This window comes from Numenius arquata, chromosome 9 (assembly GCF_964106895.1).
Source record: "Numenius arquata chromosome 9, bNumArq3.hap1.1, whole genome shotgun sequence".
Classification (NCBI taxonomy): Eukaryota; Metazoa; Chordata; class Aves; order Charadriiformes; family Scolopacidae; genus Numenius; species Numenius arquata.
The window spans coordinates 46,948,558-46,969,572 of NC_133584.1; the positions used below are offsets into that span (position 1 = coordinate 46,948,558).

At 41.7% G+C, this 21,015-nt stretch overlaps 2 protein-coding genes across 3 annotated transcripts in view; both read left to right on the top strand.

Annotated features, from left to right (window-relative positions):
- Positions 1 to 8,759, top strand: part of GREB1 (growth regulating estrogen receptor binding 1) — a 53,024-nt gene extending 44,265 nt beyond the window's left edge. For both annotated transcript variants that reach the window (XM_074153235.1, XM_074153236.1), the window contains exons 27-32: positions 498 to 672; positions 1,622 to 1,840; positions 4,152 to 4,287; positions 4,826 to 5,026; positions 6,595 to 6,733; positions 8,596 to 8,759. In XM_074153235.1, the coding sequence (XP_074009336.1) occupies positions 498 to 672; positions 1,622 to 1,840; positions 4,152 to 4,287; positions 4,826 to 5,026; positions 6,595 to 6,733; positions 8,596 to 8,759 (1,034 nt within the window). The remainder of the gene's footprint in view (positions 1 to 497; positions 673 to 1,621; positions 1,841 to 4,151; positions 4,288 to 4,825; positions 5,027 to 6,594; positions 6,734 to 8,595) is intronic.
- An 8,091-nt stretch (positions 8,760 to 16,850) lies between these two features.
- Positions 16,851 to 21,015, top strand: part of LPIN1 (lipin 1) — an 80,056-nt gene continuing 75,891 nt past the window's right edge. Inside the window, exon 1 of the mRNA XM_074154073.1 lies at positions 16,851 to 17,053. Within this exon, the coding sequence (XP_074010174.1) occupies positions 16,997 to 17,053 (57 nt within the window). The 5' untranslated portion in view covers positions 16,851 to 16,996. The remainder of the gene's footprint in view (positions 17,054 to 21,015) is intronic.

The window sequence follows — 21,015 nt, forward strand, 5'->3', positions numbered from 1 at the left end:
CAGTGATGTGCTGATTTGGTACATCTTTTAGATAGGTTCTGCTAATATAATATCTGTGAAGTATTCAGCACCTCGCTTTTACTGCTGGGACAACTTCTAGATGGCAGTAGTGACAAACATTCAAAGTAGATCATCAGGGGAAATTGTTCCCATGTTATTCAACTGGTCAACCAACATTTCTAGATGTTTGCATTAAGAGATGCTAGTGAAGCCAAATATATGCTGGGTTAAAAGAATCAGTCACTAAACCCTTAAGACATGAACAAATCTTTATCACAGAAATCTGAAGCATTTATGTGCTTCCCAGTGGGGTTCTGGAAGTCACTTGTCTGGCAAGTGACAAAGCAAGTTGGCTTTGGGGAGTGTTAGGGTGTTAATATCTTCAGAGTGATTCATACCTTGGGCTGTAGAAATACTCACCTCAAAAGGCTTCAAAGTTAAAAGCAAACAATTTCTACCCCTACTTTTCATTTGATGGTTTATGTCCTTGGTTTCAGGTGCTGCACACTTCCTGATAAAAGAGTTGTCTTATCATAACTTGGAGCTTGAACGAAATCGGCAGGAGGAGCTGGGGATAAAGCCCCAGGATATTTGGCCTTTCATTGTCATTTCAGATGACTCCTGTGTTATGTGGAATGCAGTAGAAGTTGATTGTTCAGGAGACAGGAAAAGGTAAATAGAGTAATACGTGCTTTTTCAGCTGATCTCTTTTAACCTTTCACTGCATATCAGTTTTGAAATTACGTTTGATATACAACAACTTTTACCCTGTACAAGCAGAGAATAATATTTGCCTAATGAGACAAGTATTTTCCCCAGACAATCTGCCTTTGCACAGCACATAGTTTAGTGTCTGTTTTTCATTCCTGTCCCCTGAGGATTTAAGTGCCCTGCAGCCTTTGCTGTATGGCTTGACTCTGGTTCAAACTAGAGTTACTTGGACTGCAGATTCCAGACTCTGTAAACAATACACCGGGCAAGCATGGGCATTCACATGTACATTTTTAACAGGATTTTTCTAAGGAAGCTAAAAGACTTTTGTGTGCAACTGATTTCCTCTGACTCTTTTTTCAGTCCCCGTCTATATGACTCCTTTATTATCTCCCCAAATCCCCAAACAAGTATTTTTGTTTTAATTACTTTAGAACATTGTTTGTACTAGATATTTTTATCTATTCCCAGAATAGTGCTATGCAGGATTTACAGCAAACCGTCAAAGAGAACTAAACGCAGTAAAAACTGAAATTTATGGGCTCTAGGGGTGGGCTAGAAGGATCTTATACTTTGCAGTTAAGTTATGGCACAAAGTCAGCAACCTTCCAAGAGTTATTTGGGACATTACCCAGCTAATTGTAAAAGTTTACATATCTGAGTGAATATTTTGAAAGATCCAGACTAAGTTTCAGATCTGTTATACCAGTACCCACCACACAAGCATTAGTTAATTTAAAGTTTTGAATAGAGCAAGAGACAAAAAGTTGCAGTAAAGAAAGACGACGCTGAAATTATCTACCTAATACTCATAACTACTTTTGACTGTTAAGAATTGCTCTTCAGCTGAATGAGATTCTGAGTATTCTCTATATACTTTGAAATTCACACATTCTCTTAATTATTGTAGTGACTATACGTGGACTGAAAGGAATGTTTCCTTGAAGCAAATTCTGCAACATATTGAAGCAACTCCCAATGTCACTCACTATGCCTTAATTGGGATGAGGAAATGGTCCAGCAAAACAAACAGCGCTGAGATCAAGGAATCCTTCTCCTGCTGCCACGTGCATGATTTCATTATGCTGAATGTCGATCTGACACAGAATGTACAGTACAATCAGAACAGGTAGGTGAATCAGTAGCATCTTTCAATAGAGATAATGAACCAAATAAAGGAATTTTTAGAGGAGTTCTTGTTGGCTTTTTGGGGAAGTTGTTAATTGGATGCAGAGAGTTTTTGCCTTCTTATTGACGGTTCAACTTGTTCCCAAATTCCTAGCAGTTGGAAAAAGACATTAATCTCATAGTTTCAAATAAACCGGTCACATATGAATTCCAGGGCAGACACACTCAGCAGTGTGCCCTGCAGCACTGGTCGCCCAGTTGTCTAGTCCAAGTGGCCTTTTGGTAAACACTGTACTTCCCCTCCTGCCCACTTACCTGGACTGGCTTCCAAAGGAAACTGGTGTGTGTGGGTGAATGGTACATAACCACGTCTCACTGTGACATGGAACTGAGATATAACTGGGCTTTTTTTACGCTGAGGAGCACAACACTGGAGCATACTGCATGTGTGCTCATCAGGACAATCAGAAGAAAGGAATAAATGAACCTCATCAACATTGGTGTTGGTTTCTCACATTCAGTTGTCTCAGAATTCCTAATTTTTCATTTACTATGCCACATAGGATGTATGAGTTTATAACATTACCATGGACAGTATCACCACAGTGACCAGAACTGTATTCGCTTGGTACTTCACCTCACAGAATTTCACTGATCTATGTGAAATAAACTGTGAGTTTGGCCCCATTCCTGAGGGACAGCATTTATTGAAACAGAATGAAGTACATATTGCTAGAGGTGGGATTCACTTGTCTAAAACCAGTCTTTAGGCACCTCAGGATATGCAAGATGTCCGTATGGAGCTGACAGGTATGACATGAAATCTAAATGTGTTTTTCTGTAACCTGGGTGGGATACCCCATGTAATCTAAAATGGCTCTACACACCTAGACTTAGATAACGGAATGTCACTGTACTTCTCAGACAAACTCCCCTATCTCAGGAAGATGTCTTTTGAAGTTCAAGATTACTTATAATTGCAGGGAAGCACTTCTGCTTTCATTATTCTGTGGATAAACAGATGACCTAAATTTCTAATGCCACCAGCCTGACAGTTTAAAAGAGCATTTTAAACTTGCTCCCATGCATGTCTTTTAGCACAAAAGTGTGGTCCCAGGCTGTCTCCCTGTTTCACCTTATGAAGCATTATGAAAGCTTAATGAAGAGAGCGACAATAAAGCAAAAATGCTATGAGTACAGGCAGAGCAAAGTCAAAATGTCAGGAATGACAGACCACACCACCCGTTTCCTGCCCGTGTCTTTAAACTGTGCCTGGCTCACCATAATCCTCTGTGCGGGGGCTGTCGAGCATGAAGTATTATATGACATTCCAAGCCTGGGCTGGCAAGGAAAAAAGTACATTTTAAAACACAGAGACACTGACATTCAGGGATACCAAATATCCACGTAAATATTACTAAGATCAAAGACAAGATTTTAAAAACATATAATTAAATGCCACATTTTTCACTGATGTTCACTGTTGCAGTAATCACTCAGCTCTCTTAAATCCAAGCCCTGGATTTTAAACCAACAGTTCTACACATCATCCTGTTGGCTGTGTAATATCTATGTTCAAAATGGAGAACTGAGCCTGAATTTTCCAAAGGCCAAAGAATTTGAATTTAGTCAGCTTTAGGAGTTTACCTGTTACTCTGTCCATTTTATTTTTTAAATGGATCAAATTTAGCTCAGGGATGTTTGGCCTCGTTCTGCATAATTTATTCCTATGTCTCAGCAGTTCTGGTGTATTAAAAAATGCTCCTTGTCTTCAAATAGGTTTTGTCTCTAAGGTAAAATGACATTATTTCTGTAGAAGACTATTGAAAAAATATACCGGATATTTGTATTCTAAGGGAAAAATGTAGTCAGAGACTTCTGTCCATTTGGCAAATCAAAAGTAGGGCCTCATCCGTTTCCTTGGAAGTTAAAGGAATTAATTTCATTGACCTTATCTGGGGTGGTAATGTATGTAGCTATTTTCTGTAGTTGCATTATTGTGGTAAAATGCAAAGAAAATATTTTAACTCCTGGGTCTTTTCCCTGGCAATTTACTAACTTTTGACTTCCACTTTCCCCTGTGTTTCTGGTCCTTTCGCTCCCTAAGTGGTTCCCTTTCTCATTCTGGTCTTCTTGACTCATTCTAGCCTTGTTTATTATTACAAAGCCACTTTCTCTGACTGATAGGCACTGGTGGAAGGTCAGTATTTTTGATACTCGTGCTTTCTACAGTGCTGATCAAAGCTGAGTGCTTGTATTTGTTGGTGTGTGATGAGAAACATTCCTCTGAACTGCTACGATTTTCTTTCCAGATTTACATGTGACGATATTGACTTCAACTTGCGGGTCCACAGTGCTGGCCTCCTCATCTGCCGGTTCAATCGCTTCAGTGTCATGAAAAAGCAAATTGCAGTAGGAGGGCAGCGATCCTTCCACATTAAGTCGAAGGTGGGAACTGAGACCTTTATTTCATTGTTGTTAAAATTCTGATTTTATTTTGTACCCTGTAACCAGGAGAGCTGAGGTATTTTGTTGCAACACCAGTTGCCAGTAGTAGGTTTGTCTGCCGTATCTTGGGTTTTTTTTATTTCTTTCTGAAATCCACAATATTCTTGGCATAAATGCACCTTTCCTTAATAATTTTCCTTTAAAACTTTTAAGAACACCTAAAGTGTTTCTTTACAATACAGATAACCATTCACTATGAGGTTTTAATCTATAGCTATTGAATTGCTCATTTTCATATCATTTCATATGTAGGAGTACTTTGGGTTTAAACAACAAACCCTAAAGGGTCTATAAATACAAATACAATTCCATGAAACTCAGACTGTTTTGGCAGCAGATGTTTTTGGCTGAATGACTTTGCTTCTTATATAAATCTTAGAGCTATAGGATAGAGATATATTTTATATAACCCAAAGTGCAGAAAAGTACAACTTGATTGATCAGGATTGATCTGTACCAGAAGCATTTTTCCCCACAGGTATCTGACACTCCAGTTTCAATCTCACCTGCTCAGTACATTTGTGCTCCTGACAGCAAGCATACCTTCTTGGCAGCACCTGCGCAGTTGCTCCTTGAAAAATACCTCCAGTATCACAGCCATCGCTTCTTCCCTCTCTCACTGAGGAATTACAGCCATCCAGTGCTATCTGTGGACTGTTACCTTAACTTGGGGCCACAGGTACTGAACAAAACAATCTTCAAGCAGCTCTAGAAATGTACAGGCTATGTTTTGGATGAGTTTGTTCATGATTTCCTTAATAACAGTTAAGCAGCCTTTGAAGAACAAGGTATTAGAACCCTATCATGTTAAAATCAAATTTTTAGTCCCATAGAGATATTATTAGAGGCTTCAAAAAAAGTACATGGAGAAAAATAGTAGAGTTGTCCTAAATAGTAATATAGTCTGTGAATTATATCAGATTCTGAATTAACACAGAGCACGTTTTTCTTTAAGTGTTTTCTCAGTCTGCTATAATTTGGCCCTTCCTACAACAAATTTCTTCCACAACAGAAATGCTAGTTAGCCCTTAGAAGGCACTTCAAAATACAAATTTCTTAATTCACTTTTGCCTGGTAACCTGAGGCAGAGAAGCAAGTACCAAGAGAACAGTCCGAATGGGAGAAGCTGGCATTAGATCTCAGGAGCTGTTGGCTCTCTCGGATGAGTTTGGATCTAAAGCCAAGGCCATACTTAAACTCAAACATAGGTCAGATAGAAATGTGGTACTAAGGTGGTGGTGTTCAGGAGGGAGAAACTGTTTTTACCTTTTTGCCTGACTTGAATATTAAATGAAATGTTGTCTTGCTGGATTTTCTAAACTTCTTTACCACAACAGCTGTGTAACGACCTTCCCATATATGCTGGTTCAAGGACATTTTGAACTATATCTTTTAATTTCCTTTCTGGCTGAACTCTGGAAAAACAAACTCTGTGGAAGGGCATTGTACTGTTACTGTCTTCATCCATTGCATCCTTTCATCTCTAACACATTCAGCACATGAAATAAGTACAGTTACCTGAGCTGGAAGATGATACAATAGGACTGAAGGAATATGGATAAATATAGGCATCCTGGGGCAGAGTCTCAGCTGCTGTGGGTTAACCTTCCTCCACTGAATCATGCTGGTTTATGCCAGATGAGGATCTGCCCCAACTAAGTAGTACACTGGCACTTTGGAAACAAAGCCTTGTGTGGAAGATTCCTTAATTTAAATTCATAAATCGTGAAACAGTGCTATAAACATTCCCGGTTCCTGGTGGATTTGGGGAGTAACCTTAAAAACAAACTAGACAAGAGGAAATTTTGTGCATTTATGTATATACATAACTCTACTGACTTGAGTAATGAAAATGACATTAGGCATTTCTAAAGGGTTCTTCTCATGTCTGACTGCACAATTACTATATATACTCACGTGTAGATAAAGTGTGCTGGGCAGGTCACAACGTTATGGTTGTGGGGAGCTATTGTTGCTGCAGCTTTCAAACCCTATCATATCTAAATCTCATGTTAATAATAGAATTTAATATTAACTACTAATACATAGTTAGGAATAGTGCTTTTTTTGTAGATTTTTAATAAATAGAGGAATTTTTAGGAAGCAACTATAAAGATCGCAATATTTGAAGCTGGAAAGCAAGCCTGAATTTGAATCAGGTGCAAATACTGAAAGCTAGATATCAAGCCTTAGCTTTATATAGAAGGTGGAAAAATGTTAATTTTTTGTTCTCCCTCTCCCAATCAGATTGCAGTTTGCTACGTGAGTTCTCGGCCTCACTCTCTGAATATCAGTTCCTCCGGTTTGACATTCAGTGGTCTCCTGCTATACCTCTGTGACTCCTTTGTTGTAGCTAGCTTTTTGAAGAAGTTTCATTTTCTTAAAGGTGAGCTGCAATAATATTATTACAGACAATTACATGACCTGGTCTCTGGGAACCTGGGGAAAAATGTATTTTATATGAAAATATACGTGCATATATATGTATATGCATGTATTCATACTTGTCTTTACACATCCCACCCGTCTTTGATGCTTGATCACGCTGGCTCTGTACTGTAGTAAACTGGTATATAACAGTGCTGGAAGTTCTGCAGATTTTTAACTGGGGAAGAATGTTGGCTCTATATCATTATGCCTACTGTATATGCATAACTCCTTTATGTTTGAAAAATGAGTTTGTAAGATTTATGTATGAAGCATTCACTTATTGTATTCTTGCAGGTTTTTTCTAATTTTCGATAGAAAAGTGGGTGATAAACAAGCTTCCATCAAAATCCATTTACAATCCCTGGAAATAGAAGCTGGCTCATTTCCAATTTTTTCCTAATAACCAGTTTCTCCATGTAGTACTTACTATGGTGGATTGCAGTGGAGACAAATAACTTCCATTTGTATTGCAGGCAGTCACACCGCAAACTTCTTTTGGATTGTTCTGCTACTATCTCAGGCATTTAGCACTCTGGGGATTTGTTTCGCTCACAGCCATCACTGTCACTGGAGGAAGAACACTGTGGCAAATGCCTTCCTGCAACAGGCACAGTTGTTATGAACTGCTGTGGGTTTTGTTGCAGTTAATAGTGTTTCATGTAGGTATGAGTAGCAAAGTGCAAATTGGGCTATACAGTGCTCTTACCTGCACATACCACTGAAGCCGCGTGAGGGTCAGTGTCTGTGCTCGTTCTGGAGCAGCGTCTGTGTTTCAGTCAGCCTGTAGTTTCTCTAACAAGGCTATCAGAGTAACTGCAAATGAAAGCAGTGCTTTTGTACTGCCTTTTTTTGAGTGACCAGAGGCTATCAATGAGTTTCATTTTGCATAAACCAGCCAATTTTTATAGAATGCAGCACAAAGTGTATTTGTTTTGGGATTCCTCCATCTCCTTTGGCAGTCTACTTGACCTTCTAACCAGCCACATAAGCGTTCAACACCACATGACTGTCTGTCTTGTTTCTTTGTATTATATTCTCAAGTTTTTTTTTGTCTTGGGCACTTCCACTTACCTCACCATTTCTCGTTCAGATTACTGAATGCTGGCTAGGTAATTATTTCCTCTTAATTGAGCACTTTTCTCAGAAGCCAGGAAATCATGCATGCAAGTTAAAATGGTATCAGCATGCCAGTTAAGACAGTTGATATTGTTCACTAAAATATGGTGTTTCTTACTTTGGCATTCTGGATTTGCCTGGATTCTTCTTTGCCAGCACATTAGTTTACCAATCCAAAAAACGCTAAAGCTTGTGCTTAGCTCTAAAGACATATTTCGACCATTTCTGGTCAGCAAAGCACAAAGAGCTTAGTCAGCCATCGTGGTGACTGATTTGGAGTGTAAGTGTTTTGCTGAGTGAGGTTTTCACTCAACAAGGTAATGATCAGCAGGGCTAGAACAGTAATGTAGGATGTAGGGCTCTGTCTTGTGTTCTGCCAGGACCCATCACCACCTCCTTAGACCTGACAGTTTTACCCTCCCTTACCCTAAAGAGTAGGGAATGTATTGCAGTCCTGTTCACTAGATGAATGCTAGTATTCATCTAGTAAACTGCCTCAAGTTACACAAGAAGATCTTGATAAATAGGGAGCCGAACACAGTTTTCCTCAGTCCTACACGAGTGTCTTAGTTTTCTTCCAAGCCCATTCGTAACTCCTGTTGTGAAAGTGGTGGAGTTCTACATGCTGAGGGGTGATGGGAGCTGGGTGATCTGAGAACAAAGGGGATACTCACATGGGTTTCTTTTTAACTATTTGCTCAGGTGCCACCTTGTGCGTGATTTGTCAAGATCGCAATTCTCTTCGCCAGACGGTTGTCCGGCTAGAGCTGGAAGATGAATGGCAGTTCCGACTGCGGGATGAATTCCAGACTGCCAATGCAAAAGAGGACAGACCACTTTTCTTCCTGACTGGACGACATATTTAATTGAAAGGAGACACATTTCCTAAATGAAACAAGAGACTAATTGCCACCATTTCATGAAATGACTTTTGAGAGGCTCTGCTTTCTGAACAGAAGCAGGACTGTTTTCCGTGGTTCATTAGAATGATATCTAATCAGCAAATTTACCGCTCATATTTCCAAACACTGAAGTGACTTTTCAAATTTAATTGTCTGATGGAAGTTGTTCCTAACTCCTGGGAGAGATGCAGAAACTTACTACTCCGCATGGCGGAAATCATTTTGGATCAGAAGGGAGGTCAATGAGTGCACTTCTTCTGTGACACGAAAGACAAAAGCAAGTTCATAAGCAAGAGTTTTAGAAAACTTTTTGTACATGCCAGAAATAGGAAATGTAAATTTAGGAGAAGATTTTGTTTTACAAGTATTATTTATCTAACAGTTGGCAGAAGGCAAGAGGAATTGTTACAGTTTTGTAGTATACTGCTACTGATTGATTCAGGTAGGCTTTTTATATGAAGATTTGTAAAGTATATTTCTTTAATAGTGGGAACTCAGTTGGACCCTTAATTTTGGAACAGGTGCCACACTGGGTAGTTTGACCATACAGGACTCTTGGGATAAAAGCAAAATTGTATGTCTGGTTTTATTAGCATAAGGAAGAGGGTCAAGAAAGCAGATTTTAAAAGGAGATCTGAACATTTAAACCTGAAATTGAAATGGCCTTGAGTAACTGAAGAGGCAAAATGTTGAGGCTGACCTCAAAGTGACTTATTACATCTTGAACAGTGGCATTTTCTGCTTTCTGATTAAATTGTCGCACTGGCTGCAGACTTCAAGCAGGGCTCAGTGCACTCAAGACAGCAGATGAGATGCTGTCTCACTCCCACTCCCAATACACTTTCTGGGGATATTTTCTTGCCAAGGTGCTTCAAAAGAGTGAGAGAATAGAGTCTACTTCTCTGAGAAATTCAGGTGGAAACCTAAAAATATGTTCTAGAATGGCACCAGGCATCGCAGTATTTAGTACACTCTAAATGTGAAATTGGTGGTCATGGTCTTTGTCTAGGTTTTTGGAAAAATTCTCTGAGTTGCAAACTTCATGTTTGTCTTTCTAGAATCAGTGTTAATTTCACTAAGTCCAGGTGCAGGAAGGATGAGGATAGACATTGTCAGAAGATACCTAATCTTTGGGCAGTCCTTTCTTGCTGGATACAGCAATGAGAGGATCATTGATTTTATACTGATGAAAAGCCGTCAGGTGGCTGAGACCATAACAGTACTGACCTTGAACTGGAGACATCAGTATGACTGTGCCAAAGAGCTAATTTAGGTTTACAGGGAAAAGGTAAGTTCAGCAAGTTTGAGAGACTTAGATCGCTATTTACAAGATATCTGCTAGAAATCAGTGTGTTTCTGTATTTCATTGTTCTTGTTTCAGAGTGAGAATTCACTTTGTTTAAGTTTTGGGAAGGAAAGCGGGCATTGTCCTATGTAAATAGTGTTACCTCTTCAGTTTTCACCAGTTGTTTAGTTAATTTAAACTTTTTAAAATAAGTGTGACATTCGTGTCTAATCCATCCTTTACAAATAAAGTTGATGCTGCATGGACATCTGTCTTGGTGATGTATAGCACCATCAAGTACAGTTTTGTAGGGAAAAAATAAAAGGGTTGGCTGAAAGCAGTTAATTTATATCTAAGGAGTGATCTGAACCGCTGACAAGAACATACAGTACTGCTTAAGGCCTACAGCGTAACACAGCCTCGAAGGTAGAAGAGTTTTTACAAGAACTTGGAACTAAAGCCAGCAGGTTGAAATATCCTTTGCTGAAACCAAATACTGAAACAACTCACACCAAGTGGCTGTAAACTTTCCCTGTGTTTTAGACCTGTGATTTGCTTTGCAAGTCTTTAGGCACCCATTTTCTCCACGCAACTGAAAAAAGGCCTAAAATATATAATAATAAATAAATAATAATAAATCACATACTTTCTTAATATTCTCCTTTGCCAGGAAGTCTTCAAAACTATGACAATATGCAGCCGCTAGTGGGCTGAAACCACCATACTCCTGAGTGTTGTTTCACCATTAACCTTTTGCTCCCTGAGTTACCTTCCTACTGTATCCTGTCTACAGGATAGGACCCTCAGGACCTGGCCTCACCAGCCGTAACATCTACCGTGTCATCAAGTGCAGTCATTCTCCATCACGGAGTATAGTTGTAAGCAATTGTATATGGTGAAACTTGCTTGCACAGCCCATTGTCTGATGGAGCACATCCTGTTATAAGACCAGTTACGCACTTACTGTGTAACCAAAATGCAGTTGCTTCCCATCATACGACCAGCTACGTACCCGAAGTGGTAGAAAAATTTGGCGTTTTGTTCACAGGATGCCAAAAATGTAATGGTGGATGAGTCAGGAAGCTCCATCCAAAAGTTTCTTTGTCCCTGACCTAGTTGACAAGCTGAGCTCCCTTAGAGTGTAAGCTTTCCGGGAGAGGGACAACGTAGGGTTCATGTCTAACTGGGACTCTGAGGTGATACAGTAATACAAATAAATAATCATGATAAATAAAAGCAAATCTGTTCGGGTGGGACTGGCATCCTGTGTTGCAGTTGTTTACCGTAGGTGCATGTGCAGGGTTGGGAACCCAGGTCCCAGCTCCACCCTTCTCTCGCCTTTTGAGGGAGGAAAATTCTTGCCTTTCAATTCCAGTGATCTTTGCAAGCAAATCTGGCCCCTGCCCACGATGCAAACAGATCTTTCAGTCTTTCCTTTCTGACTTTGCATGTGGCAAGAAGATAGAGCTCTCCATCGCATGGATTGACTTGATAATGTAGTAGCAAACAAAACGAAAGGCATTGCCTGCATACTTTTAGACTTTTTCAGCCTCTATGTTTTTCTCTAGTGCCTTCCGTGCCTGCTGGTTTAGTCATCCGCTATTATCACCTGCAGATAGTATTGTTAGCATGTTCTTTTTGTGTGTCAGAGCGTAAAGTATTTATGATTCAGCTTCTGCAAAATATCCAAATACAGAGAAGGTTATGGGGAAGGTGACATTATTTTCCATCTTACTATCCTCTCTCCACTCTCAAAGCACCCTTCACAAGCCCTTACGAGCTGATATCCGGTATTTGAATAACACAGGCATTGCAGCTAATTTGAACACTATAGGACGTAAGGGATTTCACCCTTCCTCCCTAGGAAGTGCCTCCTGTTGTGGTGACAGGGAATGTACAGGCCTCTGTAGTTGAAATCTCCCCTGGTCCTGTCACCACACTCCCTTATAAAGAGTCCCACCCCATCTCTCCTGTAGGAGGCGCTTTAGGTGCCGAAAGGGGCTATAACATCTCCCCGGAGCCTTCTCTTCTCCAGGCTGAACAACCCCAACTCTTTCAGCCTATCTTCATAGGAGAAGTGCTCCAGCCCTCTGATCATCTTTGTGGTCTTCCTCTGGACCATCTCCAACAGGTCCATGTCCTTCTTATGTTGGGGGCTCCAGAGCTGGATGCAGTACTCGAGGTGGGGGTCTTACCAGAGCAGAGTAGAGGGGCAGAATCACCTCCTTTGCCCTGCTGGCCACACTACTTTTGATGCAGCCCAGGATACGGTTGGCTTTCTGGGCTGTGAGCGCACATTGGCTGTCCATGTCGAGCTTCTTATCCACCAAGACCCCCAAGTCCTTCTCTTCAGGGCTGCTCTCCCTCTCCTTACATTTTCTTCGATGAAATGTAAGACTAGTCCCATACATCCTCTGCCTGTCAACTGTCTTTCATCCCATATCCCAATTTTCATCTGAAGAAATACTCGGTTGTTCTGGTTATTTACAAATGCTTTTATCACATTTCCAGTCCTGTTTTGACAGCCCCCAAAATAACCATTGATGACTGGGGAGGACAGAACTCCGGGAGTTTTGAGGCAATAGTCCAGTTGCTGGCATCACCCACTGCTGACATATTATTTGGTAAGAGAGTGATGGGGTGTCGGATATAACAGCGAGACTCCTGCTCAATGAGAAAAAGAGGTTTGGAATCAACTGATATAATTTTAAGAGAGGCTTCATAATGCTGCTTCATATGTAAATGTGCTTTTGATTAAAATCCTCAAGAATATAGAAATGTTTGATTTAGATTTACATAGTAATAGAAACAGAAGGAAATTTCTTCACACTTGTTAAATCACCGATGTGCTGATTATGCCCTTAAACTCTGAACATCGTGAGGAGTATCATTCCGGCAGTGTGTGCGGAGCTGCTACAGAAAAGGCTGAGCGGCATTGCTAACAGCAACTGAACGATTTTCTTTATACTTAGAGACAACAGAAATGATGTGAAAGTGAGTTTTTACTTGTTGCTACCTACTACTATAGGGACCCAGTAACAGGTTGGAGAACATTTAGTTATTGGCTCACAGGGTATTGTGGTCGCCACTGGCTTAATTCTGCGTCATGTGCCTATGCAGAATGTGCTTTTACAAACACACAGAACCTGTTTTTTGGTGATGGCATGATTTCTTTCTATTTGAACTTAAATTATTCTTGTACCAGTCTGAAATGGCCCACTAGGCTCATGTTAGGGCTGAACATGCAGCGTCTTGAATCTTACTTCTGCGGGGGATGCGACACAGGAGGGTTACAACTCAGCAGCTGCCTAAGGTAGATTTTATTCTTGCTTTCTTAATATGGCCTTGCTTCAGGTACCAAGGTGCTATACATTGCCACGGGTGGTGTTTATGAGACAAAAGACTTTACAGAAGGAAAATGGAGAAGAGCAGTTCCATACACTATGTCCACAGCAACTGCAGTAATCTGAAAAGGCTGGAGAAAGCTTAACTGTTGTAGGTGAGTGGCACTGTCCCAGTAGAGTAGAGCTGTGATTGTGTTTGAAAATATCTTAAATTAATCTTTAAGTTGAACCATTATACTATTAAAAATAAGATGACAAAATCTTATCTGTTCAGCATGATAAAGTTCACAGCAAGGTTACCATGTTCTAATATTACTATATTTAAATATTCTGGGATGATTACAAATGGTTTTTTCCTTCTCATGATACAGCATTTACAAACGCTGTTTATAAAAAGAAGTTGGCTCCTGTTTACCCTGTGTCATCGTGCAGTGAAATCATTTGGCAATGTTTAAAAATGACATCAAGATTTCTATCTTCACTGCATAATTATTCAATGAAACTCGTTGCTACAGGATCTCACAGAGGCTACGAGCAGAGCAGGAATCCGAAATCCATTGTGAAGCTTATGAGAACTGTGAGTCTGAGGATACCTTCCTTGAATTTTGCGTCAGCCCCTGTGTTCCACATGTGTCTTTGGTTGAAAACACCAACTGGGGAAGTAGCAGCAGTGTCGTGAAGTCCCGAGAGTGGGGAAATGGGAAAGGAATGAAGGAAAAGCAGCTGCTGAGGTGGTGGGGGAGCATGGGAAGGAGGCAAAGAGACAGTGGCCTGGCTGTGTGGGCACCACAGCGGAGGTGGTGGGAATGGCAACTTTGGGAAAAGGCTGAAAACCAGTGCACTAATTTATGAAAATTATGGAGAAAGTTCTTTTTACAGCTGGTTACTATTCCTTTTCTGGACTTCTTGATCAGAATTGTTTGGAGATGGTCACCCTTGGACATAGGATACCAGGCTATCAGATGCATTGATCTCGGAACAGCAGTCGTTGGGTTCATGTATGTTGCACAGAAGAAATGCTGGTACTTGTTCGTGCTTCTGGTGAAAGCAGAAAGGTTCTGAAGTCGGACAGTGCAGAACATGACAAAGGCTTCAGAAATACAGCATGCTGGGAAAGATGCACGGCCACTTCTTGAAGAATTTTATAAGTAAACATTATGCAACGCATTACAATGATTTAAAGAGTATTTCTGATAGATTGTTATACTTAACTCATCACAGCTTGAAAGCAAATTTAAGAGAAGAAATGGGTGGGACAGTGGAAAATTACTTCAACAAACAGTGGTTCCTATCTTTTAAGTTTAGTGAATAGAGCTTTCAGCAGAAGCAGGAATACCATTGAAATTCATTAGGTGTGGCATTTCCCTGTTTAGCTGAAATGAGAAGAATTGTATTGAATTTCCTTCCCCGAAATTGTTCCAGAAAGAAAATGTGATCTGTCAGATAGCTAATAAATGGGTTTCTGTGCTCAGTCTTAGCATCTGGTGTACAACAGAAGTGAGTAACTTAAGCATCTTGGTAACTTAAGTGCTGTGCTGTTTTCTCTTGGAAGTGTTAGCCTACAACTTGAGAGGGACTTGGCTATCGGGCTGCTTCAGATTCTGAGTTTCTAATGTGAAACGTGAAAGAATTGAAGTAAGCATCAATTTCTCTGAAAATGATGTCTCTTCCAGATGTCTCTGTGACCACAAGTCAACCATCAGGTGGGAAGTCCATCGGGACTGGCACCAGTGGGCCAGAGTGGCGGAGTTTCCGGGGCAGGAGCAGGTCAGAGCTGGCAGCAGGAGGCTGCGTGACAGCGCAGGAGGGATGCTAAGGGCAGCCCAGCGGGCTCCCGTAGGCCCAGTGAGTAACAGGAGCGAGCCGAGAGGGTGTTGCACCCGATACCTGTCCTGTGAGGCAAACTGACATTTCCGTTGCCGTGGCAGACTTTTGCAGCAGTTCGGCAGCTGTGTCAGTTTTGGTTGATGCACAGGAATAGCACCTCGTTCCCAGTACTCCCAAAGCTTAAAGTCAACTCCACATAGCAGTGAGCTTCCCTCTCAGCTGAGATGTCACAGATCTTCTTGAGACCCCAGAATAAATTAGGAAACGGTTTCCAACTTTAAAAAGCCATGAATGTTGTAGTTTAGGATAAGGAGGATGACAGAGGCAAGTCCAGCTGATGCTGGTGTTGCTGCTGAAAACAACAGTGTCAAACCACAGCCTGTGCGACTGTGATCCTCAAGCTGACAATGCCTGGTGGGCTGCCAGCTATCAGGGAGGGCTGTCACTTTTTAGCCCTCTCTGTCTTTACAAGCTGCCCAGCTTCGTGACGCTCACAGTGATGAGAGACCACGGGCTGGCACCGGGCTGTTTCTCAATGCTGTATTCCCAAAGCTCTCTTTTCCCACCGCTTAATTATTTTCCTACCTACTGAATTTGCATTTAGCTTAAGGCCAAATATCAAACATAGCTGGGGATATTGGTCCATTTGATAATCACTATCAGCTCATAGCTGGCCCTCGGACGCTCCTGCTATAAATAGCCTGTTACGTTGTATAACTCAGTGGAAAGATTTAAAAGCCTTTGCCCAAAGTCAGAGATGTATCAGAAGGGCTCGGGGGTTTTGATAGCAATTTTATTGCACCAGCTACTGCAGCTGGATGCCTTATAAGGAGAGGAATAGTAATAAGAAGAATAAAATTCGAGCTAAAGGTTGTGAGTTGTAAAGCACGTCACAGCTGTGAGTGAGTGGTCGGTTCAAGGCACAAAGCCTCCTCCAGGCCTGGTCTTGGTGACAACGCTGCCATTCCTGTCGGCCGCCAGAAGTGATTTCAAGATGCTGGACCCTGCAGTCCCTTCTTACGGACCCAGAGGTCTCACAGGTGTCAGGGCAAGTTTGTCTGGTGTCACACGGGGTGAGATCTGTAATACCTGGATCCTACACTCTGGTACCAAACTGAACAGAAACGGATGATCAAAAGGGACAAATGGAAAAGAAAATGACCCTCTTTCAAACTTGATTGCACAGAAGAATGGAAAAGCTGTGCTGCCTTCACATCCATACAGTTACGGTTGTGGAACTGTGCAGCTGTGCAGAAAGGCAGAATTAGATTTTGACATTAAGAACCTGTCTTGAAAACAAAATTAAACCATTAAAATCCATATAAAGTACGATTAATGATGGTAATAAAATGTTGGCAGTGAGAATTCCTTGTATTCCATTCATAGAATTTATAGCCCAGCAAACCGTCTGACCGTAACATCTCATATGAAAGTAAGGATACCGACTGTTTGGAAGTGAATTTGTGTTTGTCAGGCTCTAATTTTTCACCGAACCTTATGACTTAATTAGGATACTTGAGGAGTCAGTTGCAAGGAAAGTGTGCTCTGGTTTACTGAGCTCAGGTTTCTTGCCCTGACTGTGCTTCCAAGAACTTCAGCAGGTAAAATTAGCAAGCAAACACGATCACTGGGAAATTATATTCTCTGGAGCTTTGTTGTCAACAGCTAAAACTTAAAGGCAGCATTTTTGTATATGGCCGAAACCACAAGTGGTTTTAGAAGTGGAGGAAAACGATCAGCTCAGGATGTCGTCTGAGGAGGAAGAGCAGCCAGAGACCCCCACCGGCTCCCCTTGGTCTTGGGTAAGAGCTTATGCCCTAAGGTGGCATAAACATCATTTTAAAGCTCTAGAAAAAAAAGTTACTGTGCTGTGTGAACCTAAATAGAACTGAGTATCATCAGCTTTTTTAACTCTCCTGTTGGAGTTTGTGTTTCCTTGATGATTAGATTTTTCTGTTTGAGTTCTACCTGTGGATGTTTACAAAAAAAAAAAGGAATCAGGAAAACTTTCTTTTGCTTCTGTTGTGCGTGTCAGATGCTACGAGAAAGCCTGGCTGGCTCTGGACTCTTGGCTTTGCTGTCTCACTGCCCGTGTGAAGCAGCGCTGTAGAAAGATACCTTTTAGGTATCACGGAGGGAAAATGATGTAAACAATAGTGTAAGTGTTTGCTCTGAAGGTCCGCATTAAGAAAAGAGCCAGTGAGACCACTATTGCAAATACAGAAGTGCTTGCCATAATTTTTTTAGTAAGATAGAAGCTGCCTTAATGAAAGCAGCCTGCACTGATGGTCCACTAACAGTGGCTGCATGGTCCTGTGTTTTAAGATCTGGGCTTGATGCCTGATGCTGCTAGAGAGGATGTGGGTCAGTACGGTTTTCTGACAGAAAGAGAGAGGATGCATTTGCTCCGAAAGGGCTTTGAGTGGAAATAAGAACAGCTCTACTGAATGGTCTGAGAATTCTCTAAGTTTCAGGAAAAGAGGTGGGGGTGCAACCAAGGCTTTAAATTACTTTAAAAGAAAAGCATTAAAGTGATTAAAATACAATTATATGTCTTTAAATCGGTATTTATGGCTTCATTTCATAACTTTACCTTTCCATAACTTTCTATAGACATACACATCTATGAATTTCTGGAAAAATCAATGTTTGAAATGGTTTCTAAGTGTCTGTGGTCAGGCAAAAATGTGTGTGTAAGCATGGAACTGGTATTTCCTACAGCTACGCAAGGGTGATGATAACTCATTTAGACAATTTCTTTTTGAAGGTAAAAGGCACAGAATAAATTGGTTTAGCTGATGACAGGAATGTGGATTTAAAATAGCCTTGTCTTTGGAGGACTGTGCAAGGAGGATGAAAAGGAGTACCAGTTGTTGTCACTATCAGGACACAGGTTTCCTGGTGAGCAACGGTATTTGTGTGTTGGTGAATGTCTATTTTTGATGGGTAGGATGATAATTTATAGATGTTGATTTCTCAGTTAAATGTAAGCGCAAACTTTCTATTTCCGCTGAAAATCCCTGTCAGACTGAGCAGAAAGGAGGCTGGGCATGGAGAGACAGGGACTGAATAGTTCACAGATGGTTGGAGCTCTAAGGAACATCTAAACTACATTCAATATAAACCAAACTCTGAGTATACAGGCAGGGGTTTGTTTTTTATTTAAAACTTCAAATGTCAGTGGATTTCTGGCTATCAGTTTTATTAAAACTTAAGATGTCCTGCACAATATTTTGACTATTGCATTTGTATGATGTATACTTTAGCTTAAGTTTCTCCTGGGAATTTCCTTAACACAGAAGTCTCTTAAGTTGTCAAGGGCCATCATGGATCCCACTGCTCCGTGGAACAATCTGTTCTGCAACAAACGTGGAAGTTTCATTACAAGTTAAATAAACAATGTTATTCAGTATACTGGATTTCTGAGAGAAATAGATGTGCTGAAGATCATTTGAAGCTGTTACTGTTGGCCTTTAGGGGTTGCTGACTCTGGGCTTTTGCCCAGGACTTCTGAAAAGAACCGTTTGCCTCCGTAGATTTACTGAAGTGCTTCTGCATGTTGGTGTATCACAGAGCTCAGAGAAAGCTTGTAGTCCTTGGAGAGGGTGACAGAATACATCTACTTGAGAATATTAAAAGCTGATAGTAGAGAGCTCTTTGATAAAAAGATTCCCTGGTTATGCAAAAATAAACACATGAGCCCTAGGCTTTGAAATGTAGCATGTGATTAAAAAATTACATGCTTCCAGAAGCAAAAATCTGGTTTTGTAAGCATCTAGACCTCAAAACACATCCTCTCATTTACCATGACATCGCAAGAGGACCACACAAATACAATTTCACACAGACATTTTCTTTCCCTGAGGATATGAATGAGATTGTACACTTCTGTCCTTTTCAGAGGAGGAATAAAGAAAAAATAACAAATAAATTATGCACTGCTGATGTAACATGGTGGGGATGGCGGTACTAGAATTTAAACACAAGTGCCCTTAGACTTGAAACAGAAAGGTACTTAGGAAGACAGCTTTATTGGTAACTATGCAAATTAAGCAGCAAGAAAAAACTACCTTAAAACCCTGCATAACCTGTCCAGTTTCGTTTCCACTTTTGAAGAGTCACCGGCAATGTGACGGCATGCGAAGCTTCAGTAGGAAATTGTGACTAAGCTGTGTTGTTGGAAATGGGAATGTTCAGAAGGGAGGACTCTGCCGGAGCAGTGTGACCTGAAACCCAAGTTGCTGCTGGACTATTTAGGTTACGCTGTCCTTAAGTATTTGCCTTTCTAGAACTCCTCTGAAAGTAAGATAATTATAAATCCTCTGCGAGTGTTACAGTCACTGCCACAATTTTGTGTGGGTAATGCAAAGGTGGACACCTCTCGCCCATTCTTGCACCTTTTTCTACTAACCTGCAGGCAGTGGCAGCGTCTATAAGTGTCTGACAAGCTGGGCCGTGTGTTACTGGTGAGGAACTGGTCCCGTCCCAACCTCACCATTAGTGTAGGGCCGGCACTGACACTGGCAACCCCATCTGAGCACATTCACCGAACAAGTCAGGCTGGGGGAGCTGGAGAGGGCAGGGACCACTCCTGCACTCACCTGTGCCTCCCTGAAACCATGCTTACCCCTGGTCCCCGCGGTCAGACACGGCTGTGTTAGGGGGTGGCCCTGTGACACCCTGTTTGCTCTGCTCTGCTCGGGTAACCCAGCAAGGTGGTGGAGCCACCACAGCTCGTGCCCACACAACACCAAAAAGCCAAGCCAGGCCACAGATAACAACTGCAGCAAGGGGGTGCCACGGTCGGAGGCTGTGAGCCGGGCACGCAAACCTGGCTCCCCATTTTGTGACTGGGATAGGGACACGTGGGGTGTGTGGTGGCAGCTGGGCCGGTGGCAGCTGCTGCTGTTGGCAGCCCGCTGTGAGCGTGATGTGTGGGGATGAGGCTGCTGGTGGGAACATGGAGGAAGGCCCTTTATTGCTTGGATTCCAGCTTTTTCATTGTTTCCCCGGTTCAGTCAGGGGTTATTTATTTTGGTTTTAATAAACCCCTGTGCTGCGGGGCAGGCGGCTGTCTTGCCGGTGAAGGACGGTGTGAGGCTGTGCCAGGAGAGACACGTTGGGCTGTATGGCTGCCGGCTTTCCAGGGAGAGCCACCAGCCGGGCTGGAGGAGTCCCAGGGGGTGGCTGTGGAGCTGCTCTTCTAACCAAATATTGCCCCAAACAGTCACATGTGGAGAACGTTTCTGCTCCTCCAGCCCGGGGCAAAGAGCAATCGTATTCAGCAGGGTGACGGGGCAGGCACAACAGGGTCCACGGTGTGGGCTCTTGTTTTGTTTTCATAGAATCATAAAATCATGGAATGATTAGAGTTGGAAGGGACCTTGAAGATCATCTAGTTCTGACCCCTCTGCCATGGGCAGAGACACTTCCCACTAGACCAGGTTGCTCAAAGCCCCATCCAGCCTGGCCTTGAACACCTCCAGGGATGGGGCATCCACAGCTTCTCTGGGCAACTCATTGCAGAGCCTCACCACCTTCATAGTGAAAAATTTCTTTATAATATCTAATCTAAATTTACTCTTTTTCAGTTTGAAGCCATTACCTCTTGTCCTTTCGCTGTATACCCTTGTAAAAAGTCCCTCTCCATCTTTCTTGTAGGCCCCCTTCAGATACTATAGGCCGCTATATGGTCTCCCTGGAGCCTTCTCTTCTCCAGACTGAACAAACCCAACTCTCTTTTATTCTGTTGGGCCTTTTTGCA